Consider the following 15703-nt stretch of genomic DNA (forward strand, 5'->3'; position numbering starts at 1 on the left):
TAAAGAAAGATGTTTCAGGAAAGCAGGTGAAAGGTGTCTTTCCAGTTGTGCATCAGGGAATGTAAGATGGAATCTCAAAGTACTTTTGTTTGCATTTCCCTGATGGCTAAGGACATTGAACATTTCTTTAAGTGTGATAAACTTTTCTTAGAGAAGCATTCATTGGTAGTTGAGTACATGAATGATTAGATTCAGCCCATAGTGCAGAATTAAGGGTAGTTTTATGAATTTCTTGATTAGTGTTCAGTAATGTACAGAGGGAAATATAAATGCAGAGTATCAGAACTTTAAAAAGCATACTGTCAAGTCTTTTAAACATTAAAGAATAGGTGGTTAACTCTTCTTGAGATCTTCCCTTTTGTGAAAATAACTTTAAATCACATGACTCTATTGTAGTTGCTGCTGTTATAGCTGATAATTTTAAATATTACATATGACAGTGATAAGTCCACAGGAGAAATATAAATAGTCCTGCCAACCTTCAGTTGCTAAACTTATCTCAAAATAGATACATGTTACATTTCTTTTGAATTACCATCACAGGCTTTCTTGACCATCAACATAGCACAATCTGACAACATGGCTTCACAAAAGAGCCAAACCTCCATCTCATCCTGCAGTTAAGTTGCACCATCCTCAGCAACCAGCTCCTGCTCTTTGCCTCTCCAAGCCTTTTACATCATAGGAGTGCAGCAGCATTGGACACTGGGATGAAGACCAGACAGAGAGAACTGGACAGTGCATCCTAATGATGGTGTAATTGTATGCAGAGAGATAGACTTCCATGTAACTTCATTTCTACAAAAGCTACTTTCTCTCCTTGGTGGATGCTGCTCACATGATATGGATATGGGCAAACTGAACAAAGACTTGATTCTTTCCAAAACTTTGACACTGACAAAGACATAATCCAAATGAATAGTCATCTTCTGGGGGCAGAGATTATTCTTTAATTCTGTTAAAAGGTCAAAGCTGCAAGAAGAAGGAGAAATTCTAACTTCATGCTCAAAGACTTGGTGTGCTTTCCTGTGGGACTCTACTCATCCCTAAGTATTAGCTAAATTTCTGCTGATCTTCCACAAAATCAGAGTTTTATTTTCTTCTTGATGTTTCACCTAAAGATATATACTTGGAACATTTCCCTTAAACACACTTCCTCTCTTTCCAAATTTTTGTGCCCTCCTAGAAAAAAATAGATGACTTGGCCTCAGGGTCTTTTCTCTTGGCTTATGTGAAAAACAAACACACACCTACAAAGAAAAACAGACAAAAGCAAAATTTTCTGCTGGCAGAGAACAATACAAATAAAAATAATTTCCAAATTGTAGCAGTTTTGTTGTTGGTAGTTGTTGAGTTTTATGTTTTTAAGACAGGGCTGAATTCAAGATTTGTTTCATCTTCCCAAGTGCTGGGAATATAGACATTTGCCATGACACTAGGTTTGTGAAGTGTTTGGGGAGGTAATTAATAACTGTGCATATCGTTGTAGAGAAAATACCTTGTCAGGAAGCACCATGTACAAGCACAGTGTTCTGCTAAGTGGTCTATAGCACCCTAGGCCCTTTCCTCCAAAAAGCTTTGTCCAATAATAAAACACATACATTCCCATCAATAGACTACTTCATTGTCTAATAAATTGGAAAAGAATGCAGAAAAAGCAAAAGGGGTGATTTTTAGACGTTTTGAAGGAAATCATAATCTTGAGGGTTAGAGAAAAGAAATTATATCAAATAATGACAGAAATAAGCCAACCAAAAGGGGCAGACACAGAATAAGTGTAGCTATCTAGTGGCAGAGAAAATTTCTTTTGTGTCCCAAACTGAATCATAAATGGGGGAACAGAAAAAGGTAGAGAGAAAAGAGTTAATTAATTAGCCTCTATGGGATTAAACCAATTTGAATAAAGATTCCATGTTTTTTTTAGTACCCAAATCCTTACTTTAAAAAAATCTTTACTCCCAGGTAATCACACCCTGGGCACTGTAGTATCTTAATTATCCAGCAAACACAGATACAACACTCATCTCCCACTGTGGACTGTTAACTACCTCAAATTTTGTCCTGTTTTGTGTTACACATCTTGCTCAGCTATAATCACTTCAGGTCAATGTCAGTAATATATGATTTTTCCTTCCCGTAGATGTACTTGGCCCTAAATTAAGCAGATACGTTTCCAACTGCTGTGTTGTATTGCTGCTGGAAGTTTCAGAACACATCTGGTCTTCTTATAGATTATATCTAAAATGGCATAAACAAAACAAAACAACCCTTTCTTTGAGGGATCCTTCAGTCTTCAAATTTTTGTTTCAACACTAGGTAGCCAGAGATGGCACCAAATGGCTGAGAGCTTTTAAGTGTTGAATTGCTTGAGAAAAATGTTCTTGAGACATGTATATCACACACCTTGTTTACAAATATCAGGGATAATCTCAGAAGAAGTGTTGAAAAGAGTGGGAGAGCCAGAGATAGTTGATACCTACAAAACAGTGTGTTCCAGAGACAGTAGGACAGTTACACAAAGCCATCTCTTGATTTTGCAAAATGCTTAACATGAGTTCTTTATGGTGATATTTTATTTGTACTGAAATGTGATTTTATTTGTATGTTAATAAATAAAGGTGCCTGGGGGTCAGAGCTAATAGCAAGCCATCACAGAAGCTGGGCAGTGGTGGTGCACGCCTTTAATCCCAGCTCTTGAGAGGCAGAGCTAGGTGGATCTCTGTGTGTTCAAGGTTACAGCCAGCACGGAGACACATGCCTTTAATCTCAATACCAACCATAGAAGACCTGGAGGTCTGTACAGACAGGCAGTGATGAGGCAGTCATGTGATTTGGTTTACAACCAATGAGAAGACAGAACAGAAAGTCTCTATAAAGACAAACACACAGGAAGTAGGTCTCTTTTTCGGAGAGGTAGAGCAACAGCGACAGTGAAGGGTAAGGTTTTTAGCTCTTAGCTATTGCTCTGACCTCTTAGCTTTCGTCTCTGTGTTTCTTATTTAATAAGATGGTTGGTTACATCTACATTTCTTATTTATGGGATAGTATAAAAATTTCAGTCTTATCTATTATATTGTGTTAGAGCAAATGAAATAACATTGAAATGATTTTAAGTTAGACATGTACATTCTTGGCAGTGTTCATATAAAACAGAGATCCTTGATGCCCAGCATCTATGTGTTAGTAAAAATAATGCTATAATCAAGTTCTTCACTAGCTGTGTGACTAGAGGCAAGTTACCATATTGCCCTTTGCCCCAGATTCTTTGTCAGTAAAAATAGAAATAATGTCAGAGTAAAATATTTTTATTTATTTATTGGGAAAAGTTAAATGAGAAAGAAGTGATGTTCTGGAAAGGTGGCTCACCAGTCAAGAGCACTTACTGTTCTTGCAGAGGACCCAGGTTCTGTTTTCTGCACCCACATCAGGTAGCTCACAACTACTTGTCATTACAAATTCATGGAATCTGATGTCCTTTTCTGGCCTCCGTGGTCACCTTCACAAACATGGTACACAAAAACTCACACAGGCACACATGTACATTTTAATAAATAAGTAAATAAATCTTAGAAAAAAATATTTTTATGAGAAAGAAGTGATTAACTTTCAAGAGATAGATTTCAGGTTTTTGAGGAAGATGTTCTTGAGACATCTATATCACACACTTTCTTTCCAAGATCAAGGACCATCAGAAGAGGTGGGAAGAGCATAAGAGTCAGAGATAGTAGTTGACTACAAAAAAAATGGTGTTTTCCAGACACAGTAGGGCAGGTGCACAAATGAACTCATAGTGCTTGTGACAACATTCATAAGACCTGTTTAAGCTCAATCCAGACAAAATTCCAAAAGGAAAAGGAAAGGTGGACACTAAGCCTAATTCTTAGGTGAGAAGCTATTGCCATTAATCACTGCTGGGAGAGGGAGGATCTGTTTTACTTCCCTTTGTACTCCTGAGAGGGGAACCATGAGCCAGTGGATGGCTACACATTCAAGGATATACTGGCATCACACATTGTACTGGAATGGTTTACTTAAAAAATAAAAAGTGGATACAAATTCAGGTGCATGGTAGATAGAGTGTGGATCTGTGAGGAGCTTGGGGAAGGGTGAATATAGTCAAAACACATCATACAAAATTCTCAAAAGAAATTAAATAAATGAGAAAACATGATATAGCAAAATCCTGAGTAGTTGTAACTTTAGTTTTCAAAAAGTTATTTAATATACTTATTTCCACAATAAATGTTCATACTCACCAACAGACCAAGAATTTGTTTTTCTCTACACCCTCACAACTGTTTCTTACTTCCTGCCTTATTATAGTTGTATTGACACAGTTGTAATAAAATCTCAGCACAATTTCCATTTAAACTCATTTGCAGATAAGTGTGTGAAATGCTTATTCACATATTTACTTGCCATTTTTACTTCTTTTGAGAACTATCTTTATACTCACTGATTTACTCAAGTGGACCTAATGAACTCTAATTTTGTCCTTTGTTTTTGGGTAAATTATTTTATAGACTATATGTTGGAAGTCTGTTATAAGCACATATAAATGCCAATAGATATGATTGGGCTTTGAATTTTATTCCAGTAAGAAAGAAAAATAGCATATATTTTACACCTTTAGTCTACATAAAGCTTATATGGAATTTTTCTCTAATGGCAAATCTCTATCTGGCTAGGTAAGGAATGTTTCTCCTTCATAGGCATCAATGGTCTGTGCAGGTTTTCAGTTATGAGCAAGAAGCATGCATTGTGTCATAACTACTTATTTATATTATTGTTCTTCAATCATAGACAAATGATAATGGATGGATATGATTTTACTCTATTAAATTTTCTTAAAAGTTCAAATCATGGTCCAAAATTCTGGGATGCCTCAGTTTCTGAACATTCATTAGCATTGACTGATTGACTTTCTCAAAGATTCCAATATCTTTTAATTTATTTTTTATTTTGTTTACATTGGTGTTTGCCTGCATATATGTCTGTGTGATGGTGTTAGATCCTGGAGTTACAGACAGTTGTGAGCTGCCATGTGGGTGCTAGGAATTGAACTTTGGTCCTCTGGAGAGTAGTCAGTGCTCTTAACCACTATGCCATCTCTCCAGCTCTCCAATATCTTTTAAAACTTTTTTCTTTTAGTTTTCAAGATTATAATTGCATTATTTCCTTTTTCTCTTTCTTCCTTTCAGTTCCTTCTACATACTCTTTCCATATTCTCAATCTTTGTTCAAATTCATGCCCTCTTTTTTCATTAATTGCTATTATTACATTTATGTATATATTTCTAAATACATAAACACAATCTGATCAGTCTGTATGATTTTACTTTTAAGTAACTCCTGGCTCTACCCTTTCTCTTCCCAGCATTCTTAGTTTGGTAACCCCATCTATACTTCCTGCCTGCCTACTGGCCAATCAGTATTTTATTAAACCATTTTGAGTGGCAAATCTTTACAGTGTGCAAGAGAATTATTCCACAGCAGAGTATAAAAAGATGTAATGGAGTAGGAAGCAGGGATGAATAGAGACAGCCCATGTAAAAATGTAGGTTTACTACTTTTTGCTATTTAATATACTAATTTTACTCTTTTGAATTTTCACTTTTTAAATGTGTGTGTATGTATGTATGTATGTATGTATATATTTATGTATGACTCAGGCTGCTAAGGCAGGTTTTTTGTAAATGGTTTCAGAACTTACCACTCTGCACTAGACAACCATGAAGGGGGCTCTTCTCTGGGAAAGTTAAATTCTCTTTCTCCCAACAGTCATTAGTTGCCTGTAGTTCTTGGTTTAGAGGTGGACCCCATGGAATTTTCTCTTTCCATGTTAACATGTTCATTGATCTTGCCATTGCCTGGTCTTGTTTATGCATCCAATTCTAGGAGATACTCTTTCCCACTAGACTTCCTAGTATTCTGGCTCTTACCACATTTTTGCTTCCCTCTTCTTGCAATATTCCTTGAGCCACAGATATAGGAACTGTCTAAGTGGACATAAAGTCCACTCAAAAAGTGGGAAATTATACCTGAAATTGGAAATCTAGCCAGTTTCCTGAAAACTAGTGAAGTCATGAACCTTAGGAAAATACCACACTGCCTCTTTGTTTGACCAGCATAATTCCTAACTACATTCTAAATCTTATTCTTATACCAACAGATAAGTACAGCTACCACCTCATTATAAAAAAAAAAAAAAAAAAACTTTTTTTACAGCAAGTGGAGATCATAAGAGAAAGTAGGACTGCCCACAATGAAGGAATCTCACATAGAGCCCAGCCTCAACACATACGCCATGCAATTTAGTTTCTTTTCTTTTTTGAGACACGATTTCATGTAATCCAGGCTGGCTTTAACCTCTCTATGTAGCACAGGGTGGTCTTGAACAGCTGATCCCCCTGCTTTTGTTTCCCCAGTGATGATATTACAGGAACAAGTCACCACATCTAGCTGCAATGCATGCCTGACAATACCTCATCATCCCAAATAAGACCTTTTGAGTCAAATAATGAGATCTCATTTATACCACTAATGACTGAGCAGAGTATTATCTCAACTCCATATGAGAATCAGATCCAGATAGGGTCATTGTTGAAAGTGGTCAGCTAACTGCACCTGCTGAGAGGTAGAGGCAAGTTCTATTTCTAAAGAAAATCACTCAGTCCTTTCTTATCATGTATTGACTTTTGCTCCTTATATATTTATGACTGCATTGTAGCCTCAGTATAATATCTTTGGGGGGCCATCCCTCACCCCCACATATCCCCAGAGTACTCTTGAGTAGAAACATCAGGAAATATTAGTTAGAAGGATAGAGGGGAGAGAAAAGATAGAAAATACAGGATAACCTTGAGAGGGCCTGGATCCTAATCCATCGGGCCTTGATTGTCTCTGCCCTAGGATATTTAAAGGAATGCCAAGAGGTGGAGCAAAAGGTCTCCCCCCAGTACAGCCAAGTGCAGATCATCTTAGACACCTGTACTCAGGCCTGTGGTCCAATCAGCCTCTTTATGCAGACCTGCTGGGTAAAGCCTAAGTGGGCTCCAAGAAATGGACATGTTATCAGTGTGTTAAGTTGTATCTCATAAATGGCAAGAATAATAGACAAATAAGTTCAGAACACCAAAATTGTTTATCTTGTAATATAATGACAGAAATATCAAAGTTTATGTCTCCCAATGAATATATGACATAGAATGACACTTAGGATATTTTTTATATTTAGAAAGTTCTAAATGGCATGTGTAAATAATTATTAGCATTAGTGCAATAGGCAGACTTAATAATCATATTATTTGAGCAGTAACATTTGAAAACTTTTAATTTTTATTTAAAAATATTTACTTATGTATACTTTATTTATGGTTATTTTAACATGAATTCAGATTTATCAGGTAGGAAATATTATTTTCAAATATTAAACTAGATTTTCTTTTGTATATATTAAAATTGACCAAAGATTTTTACAAAATATAATTCTAACTGTATATTTTCACCTTACATCCTATTAGAATACATGCATCTCCTAAGCAACATGACCATTCCTATTAGTTATAATTAATCTAAGAGTTTGGCATAGTTGTTGAGGAGAACAGGAACACTGGTTTTCTTATCATTTTCTTACAAACCTAATTATTTGGAAGCAGGACTTCTCAGGGTATTATACACTTCTGTCTTTCCAAATAGTAATGTTTGCACCTTATGAAGATCCTACTCTGTTTGCAGTTCATTTTTAGCAATCCAGTTAAACCTTAAGGTTGTGCTATGCAATTGAACATCCATTCAGATGGCCTGCTACATAGCTGTTTCCTCTAAGATGAAGCATTCTCTCCTGGAGAGAAGGAGGCTCTTCTGACCAAAAACATAAAAAACTTACTAGTCCAAAAGTTGCAACAGTCACAGGCATCTCTACAAGGTTAAATAAGTAGTAACATTGCTGGAGAGAGAATAGCTGGACTAGCTTCCTTCCAAATGGAGCAGAGAGTTGAAAGGATGCTAGCATCATGAACCATCATGAATAGTATATGGATGTTTCTGTAAGTGGCTCCTGTGACTCACTGCTCACTTACGTTATTGTAAGTAATGCCAATATAGCCACTGGCTCAAGAAATAATGCTTAGATGGGATTGTTTCTCTGATCTGTCATCAGTGCCCTAGCTTGGGTGAAAAGACATATTTATTTATGTCTTCCAATGTACATACAACATAGAATGGCCCTTAGTGCTGTGAGATGTTCTGTAAGTTAAATGTGTTGCTCTGATTGGTTAATAAATAAAACACTGATTGACCATGGGCCAGGCAGGACCAGAAAAAACTCTAGGTACAACTGGCGCCCGACCTGGGGCAAGAGTTTCCACTTAAAACCTTAAGAAAAAAGATTCTAAAACAGAGCTAAAAACAGCTTCCTAGTTGTCTCTTTCAATTTAACAGCAGCCTTTGGTTTGAGCTACTATGGAGAGTTCCTGGTGTGCACGCTTGACCTACAGTATGGTGGGAATGAGGCAATACAAACAACACATTATGATGCTGTGTGGTAGATTTAGCCTTTGCTAGTAAAAAAAAAAAAAAAAAAAGAGGTTTCTGGGCTATGCGCTACTCTGATAGAACTGCTTCTAATAGTTTATGGTACACATAGCTCCAGACCCAGAGCTGGTGGTAAACTGTACCACTGCCATGTTGAGAAGCTGACAGGTGTAGAGCCATCAGCCACAGCACCATTTAAGTCTTAGAATGCTGCAGTTTAAAACAATAGATTCACAATAAGACAGATTCAGATAAAACAAGACTTTAAATGATTTACAATGTGTGTAAAAATGTAAGTAGGCTTAAAAATACATAGTTATATAAAAAAACAGGTTTAAAAAAATAAAGTCTTTAAAAAGTCAATAAAGATACTATAAAAAATAAGCCATATAAAGATGGATATTACACAGAAAACCTGGATTGTGTTGTCTTTGGGATTTTTAACTACAAAAAACATTTAATTGTAAAAGCTGTTGAGTTAAGCCAATATGTATATTTTAAAAGTACCTTGACTTCAAAATTTGGATGTAAGGATATGTTGCTTTAAAAAGGAGGCTCTGCTTTGGTTTCCACAGAAAGTCAGAGGTTATGGATTTGTTCCAAATTAAAATACATCAGGTTTGACCAGCCAAGACCCCCTAAAAAGGTCTCCAATGACACCATGGCCCAGATAATCCAACATCCAGAACAGTTTCAAGGCAACTGGCTCAGACAATACACCCTCATGGACTGCTCTTTGTGTCCCCATAAGATACAGTGCCCCATCCAACAAAAAGTAGAAAAAAAAAAAAAAAAAAAACTACGCCCAAACAAATTCCCAAATATACCAAGCTGGCTTTAGAGATGGAATTGGCTCACTCCTCTAAACTCAAACATCATATTGCTTAAAAAAAAAGTTAAAAAAATTCTTGTGGACTTCCTGAGACTTAGAGATCAGCCCCCAGTGCCCTTCCTGCCCCGGACCTCCCATCTGGACAAGAGGTAAGTGTTGGGTTCAGACCCAGAGAGGCCTACCCATAGATCCCATCCCTGGGCACCAGCCATTCAGGGGAAGACCTCCCAAACTTTGGCCCAGGTTCTGGCCATCAGTCAGGATCTTCTCCACCCCCACCCCCACTGGGAATGTTCCTCTTCTCTAAGACCCCCGGCAGACCCTGCAATCTCCATGCCCTGCCCCCACACCCATCCTCTGAGACCCCAGTCACTTCCTGACTTAGAGACCAGCCCTCAACTGCCTTCCTGCCCTGGACCTCCCATCTGGACAAGAGGTGAGTGTCTGGGCTCAGACCCAGAGAGGCCTGCCCCTAGATTCCATCCCTGGGCACCAGCCATTCTGGGGAAGACCTGCCCAACTTGGTCCCAGGTTCTGGCCATCAGGCAGGATCTTCTCCACCCCCACCAGGAAGGCTCCCCTTCTCCAAGACTCCAGGCAGACTGCAATCTCCATGCCTTGCCCCTATGCCCATCCGCCCAAGACCCCAGCCACTTCCTGAGACTTAGAGATCAGCCACCAGCTCCCATTCTGCCCCGGACCTCCCATCTGGACAAGAGCTCCCATCCTGCCCCAGACCTCCCAATTGGACAAGAGCTCCCATCTGGACAAGAGAGAGAGGCTTCCTGAATCTGTCAGCTCTGTCTGGACCAAGAGCGCTGATAAGACCAAGAATGAATCCACAAGGAGATGAGCAGACATCAAGGCAGAAGTACATAGAACAAAATGAAGAGCAATACAGCATCACCAGAACCTAGCCCTCCTCCAACAGATAGACCTGAACATCACAGAATGGAAGAAGCAGAAGAAAGCAACCTTATGAATAACATCATGAAGAGGGTAGAGGCTTATAGAGAAGAAATCACAAATGAAATTGAAGAAAAAACAAAAAATGGGAAGAATGCTATAAAAAACGAGAGGAAAGAACAAATAAAGCACAAGAAAACAATAAATCCCTGAAAGAAAATCATGAAAAAGCAATGAAACAGATGAAGGAAACAGTCCAAGACCTGAAAAGGGAAATAGAAAAATGAAGAAGACACAAACAGAGGGAATGCTGGAAATAGAAAATCTGAGTAAACAAATGGGAACTTCAGATGCAAGTATAACCAACAGAATGCAAGAGATGGAAGAGAGGATCTCTGGCATTGAAGATTCGGTAGAAGAAACAGATTCATCAGTCAAAGAAAACACTAAAGCCAACAAAGTCATGACCCAAAATGTCCAAGAAATATGGGACACCATAAAAAGACCAAACCTATGAATAATAGGGATAGAGGAAGGAGAAGAATACCAACTCAAAGGCACAAAAAATACATTCAACAAGATCATAGAAGAAAACTTTCCCAACTTAAAAAAGGAAATGCCTATGAAGATACAAGAAGCCTATAGAACACCAAACAGACTAGACCCCCCAAAAAAACTCCCCTCACCACAAAGTAAACAACTAAATGTACAGAATAAAGAAAGAATATTAAGAGCATCAAAGGAAAAAGGCCAAGTGACTTATAAAGGCAAACCCATTAGAATAACACCCGATTTCTCAAAGGAGACTTTGAAAGCCAGAAGGACCTGGAAAGATATAATACAGACACTAAGAGACCATGGATGCCAGCCTAGACTAATATACACAGCAAAACTTTCAATCATCATAGACGGGGTAAACAAGACATTCCAAGACAAAGCCAGATTTAAACAATACTTATCCACAAACCCAGCCCTACAGAAAGCACTAGAAGGAAAATTCCAACCTAATGAAGTCAGATACACCCTCAAAAACACAGGCAATAGATAATGCCACAGCAGTAAACCCCAATGAAGAGAAGTACACACATACTACCACCAAAAAATAACAGGAATGAACAATCACTGGTCATTAATATCCCTTAATATCAATGGACTTAATTCACCTATAAAAAGACACAGGCTTACAGAATGGATACAAAAGCAGGACCCATCTTTCTGCTGCATACAAGAAACACACCTCAAATTCAAAGATAGACACTACCTAAGAATAAAAGGCTGGGAAAAGACTTTCCAATCAAATGGTCTTAAGAAGCAAGTGGGTATAGCCATCCTAATATCCAGCAAAATAGACTTCAAACTAAAATCAATCAAAAGAGATCAAGAAGGGCATTACATACTCATCACAGGAAAGATTCACCAAGTTGAAGCTTCAATTTTGAACATTTATGCCCCAAACACAAGGGCATCCACATATGTAAAAGAAATATTACTAAAGCTTAAACCACATATAAAACCCCACACATTAATAGTGGGAGACTTCAACACCCCACTTTCACCACTGGACAGATCTCCCAAAACAAAACTTAACAGAGAAATAAAGGACTTAACTGATGTTATGACTCAAATGGACTTAACCAATATCTACAGAACATTCAATCCCAACAAAAAGAATATACCTTCTTCTGAGCACCCCATTGAACCTTCTCTAAAATTGACCACATACTTGGCCACAAAGCAAATCTCAACAGATACAAAACAATTGGAATAACCTCCTGCGTTATATCAGACCACCATAGTTTAAAGTTAAATTTCAACAACAACAAAACTACAGAAAACCTACAATCTCATGGAAACTGAATAATGCTCAACTGAATCACCAATGGGTTAAGGAAGAGATAGAGAAAGAAATTAAAGACTTCCTAGAGATCAACAAAAATGAAGACACCACATACCCAAACTTATGGGACACTAAGAGGGAAATTCATAGCACTAAATGCCCATATAAAGAAGTTGGAGAAATCTCACACTATTGACTTAACAGCACACCTGAAAGCTCTAGAACAAGAAGAAGCAAAGTCTCCAAGGAAGAATAGATGCCAGGAAATTATCAAAGTGAGAGCTGAAATCAATAAAATAGAAACAAAGAGAACAATACAAAAAATTAATGAAACAAAGAGTTGGTTCTTTGAGAAAATCAACAAAATAGACAAGCCCTTATCCAAACTAACCAAAAGACAGAGAAAGAGAGCATCCAAATTAACAAAATCAGAAATGAAAAGGGGGACATAACAACACACAATGAGGAAATCCAGAGAATCACCAGGTCATATTTCAAAAACCTGTATTCCACAAAACTAGAAAATCTAAAAGAAATGGATAATTTTCTGAATAGGTACCATGTACATAAGTTAAATCAAGACCAGATAAACTATTTAAATAGTCCAATAACCCCTAAGAAAATAGAATCAGTCATGAAAAGTCTCCCAACCAAAAAAGCCCAGGACCAGATGGTTTCAGCTCAGAATTCTACCAGGTCTTCAAAGAAGAGTTAATACCAATACTCTTTAAATTGTTCCACACAATAGAAACAGAAGGAACATCACCAAACTTCTTCTATGAGGCTACAATTACCCTGATTCCTAAACCAAACAAGGATACAACAAAGAAAGAGAACTACAGACCGATTTCACTTATGAACATTGATGCAAAAATACTCAATAAAATACTGTCAGACTCCAAGAACATATTAAAACAATTATCCACCATAATCAAGTAGGCTTCATCCCAGGGATTCAAGGGTGGTTCAACATATGAAAGTCTGTCAATGTAATACACCATATAAACAAACTCAAAAAAAAAAAAAAACACATACACATGATCATCTCACTAGATGCAGAAAAGGCATTTGACAAAATCCAACACCCCTTCATGATAAAAGGTCTTGGAGTGATCAGAAATACAGGGAACATGCCTAAACATAATAAAGGCAATTTACAACAAGCCAACAGCCAACAATAAATTAAATGGAGAGAAACTCAAAGCGATTCCACTAAAATCAGGAACGAGGCAAGGCTGTCCACTCTCCCCATACTTATTCAATATAGTACTTGAAGTTCTAGCCAGAGCAATAAGACAACATAAGGAGATTAAGGGGGTACAAATTGGAAAGGAAGAAATCAACCTTTCCCTATTTGCAGATGACATGATAGTATACTTGAGTGACCCCAAAGATTCAACCAAGGAACTGATACAGCTTATAAACACATTCAACAACATAGCAGGATACAAGATCAACTCAAAAAAATCAGTAGCCCTCCTATATACAATTGACAAACAGGCTGAGAAGGATATCAGAGATACATCACCCTTTACAATAGCCACAAATGATATAAAATACCTTGGGGTAACACTAACCAAGCAAGTGAAGGACCTATATGACAATAACTTTAAGTCCCTGAAAAAAGAAATTGAAGAAGATCTCAGAAAATGGAAAGATCTCCCATGCTCATGGATAGGCAAGATTAACAGTAAAAATGCAATCTTACCAAAAGCAATCTACAGATTCAATGCAATCCCCATCAAAATATCAAAACAATTCTTCACAGACCTGGAAAATATAATACTCAACTTCATATGGAAAAAAAAATAACCCAGGATAGCCAAAAGAATCCTGTACAATAAAACAACCTCTGGAGGCATCACGATCCCTGACCTCAAGCTTTACTATAGAGCTACAGTGATAAAAACAGCTTGGTACTGTCATAAAAACTGACATGTGGACCAATGGAATCAAATTGAAGACCCTGACAGTAGTCCGCACACCTATGAACATTTAATTTTTGACAAAGAAGCCAAAACTGTACAATGGATAAAAGAAAGCATCTTCAACAAATGGTGCTGGCATAACTGGATATCAACATGTAGAAGGCTGCAAATAGATCCATATCTGTCACTGTGCACAAAACTTAAGCCCAAGTGGATCAAAGATCTCAACATAAATCCAGCTACTTTGAACCTGATAGAAGAGAGAGTAGGAAGTAGTCTTGAATGCATTGGCATTCAAGGAGATCACTTCTTAAATATAACACCAGTAGCACAGACACTGAGAGAAACAATCAATCAATGGGGCCTCTTGAAACTGAGAAGCTTTTGTAGATCAAAGGATACGGTCAACAAGGCAAAGCGACAGCCTACAGAATGGGAAAAGGTCTTCACCAACCCCACATCTGACAGAGGACTGATATCCAGAATATATAAAGAACTCAGGAAATTAGACATCAAAATGCCCAACAGTCCAATTAAGAAATGGGCTATAGAACTAAACAGAGAATTCTCAACAGAGGAAACTCAAATGGCTGAAAGACATTTAAGGAATTGCTCAACATCCCTAATCATCAGGGAAATGCAAATCAAAACATCTCTGAGATACCACCTTACACCTGTCAGAATGGCTAAGATCAAAAACACTGAGGACAGCTTATGTTGGAGAGGATGGGAGCAAGGGGAACTCTTTTCCACTGCTGGTGGGAATGCAAGCTTGTACAGACACTTTGGTAATCAATATGGTGCTTTCTTAGAAAATTGAGAATCAATCTCCCCCAAGATCCAGCTATACCACTCTTGGGCATATACTCAAGGAATGCTCAATCATACCACAAGGGCACTTGCTCAGCTATGTTCATAGCAGCATTGTTTGTAATAGCCAAAACATGTAAACAACCTAGATGCCCGTCAACTAAAGAATGGATAAATGAAATGTGGTACATATACACAATGGAATACTACTCAGCAGAGAAAACAATGACATCATGAGTTTTGCAGGAAATGGATGGGTCTAGAAAAAATCATTCTGAGTGAGGTAACCCAGACTCAGAAAGACAAACATGGTATGTACTCACTCATAGGAGAATACTAGAGGTAAAACAAAGATGACTAGACTGCTATCCCAACTCCAGGAAGGCTACCTAGAAAACAGGACCCTAAGAAAGACACAGGTATTGCCCAATGACAGAAAAATTGGATGAGATCTACATGAACAACCTGGATGTGAGTGGGGGTAATAAAGGGCAAGGGTCAAGGGAAAGAGAGCTTGGGGGAGTGGGAGATCCCAGCTGGATCAAAAACAGAGGGGGAGAACAAGGAATAAGAGACCATGATAAATGAAGACCACATGTGAATAGGATGAAGCAAAGTGCTAGAGAGGTCCCCAGAAATCCACAAAGATATTTCTACAATAGACTACTGGCAATGGTTGAGAGAAAGCACGAACTGACCTACTCTGGTGATAGGATGGCCAAACACCCTAATTGTCGTGCTACAAATCTCATCCAATGACTGAGGGAAGAGGATGCAGTGATTCAAGGCCAGACCCCAGGTGGAGCTCCAGGAGTCCAATTGGTGAGAAAGAGGAGGGTTTGTATGAGCGATAATT

At 37.9% G+C, this 15703-nt stretch overlaps 1 protein-coding gene across 1 annotated transcript in view; it reads left to right on the forward strand.

The window, feature by feature from the left end:
* Positions 1-1327, forward strand: part of Tespa1 (thymocyte expressed, positive selection associated 1) — a 32253-nt gene extending 30926 nt beyond the window's left edge. Inside the window, exon 12 of the mRNA XM_076554220.1 lies at positions 544-1327. Within this exon, the coding sequence (XP_076410335.1) occupies positions 544-575 (32 nt within the window). The 3' untranslated portion in view covers positions 576-1327. The remainder of the gene's footprint in view (positions 1-543) is intronic.
* The last annotated feature ends 14376 nt before the right edge of the window (positions 1328-15703 follow it).

Source organism: Peromyscus maniculatus, chromosome 18 (assembly GCF_049852395.1).
Source record: "Peromyscus maniculatus bairdii isolate BWxNUB_F1_BW_parent chromosome 18, HU_Pman_BW_mat_3.1, whole genome shotgun sequence".
NCBI lineage: Eukaryota > Metazoa > Chordata > Mammalia > Rodentia > Cricetidae > Peromyscus > Peromyscus maniculatus.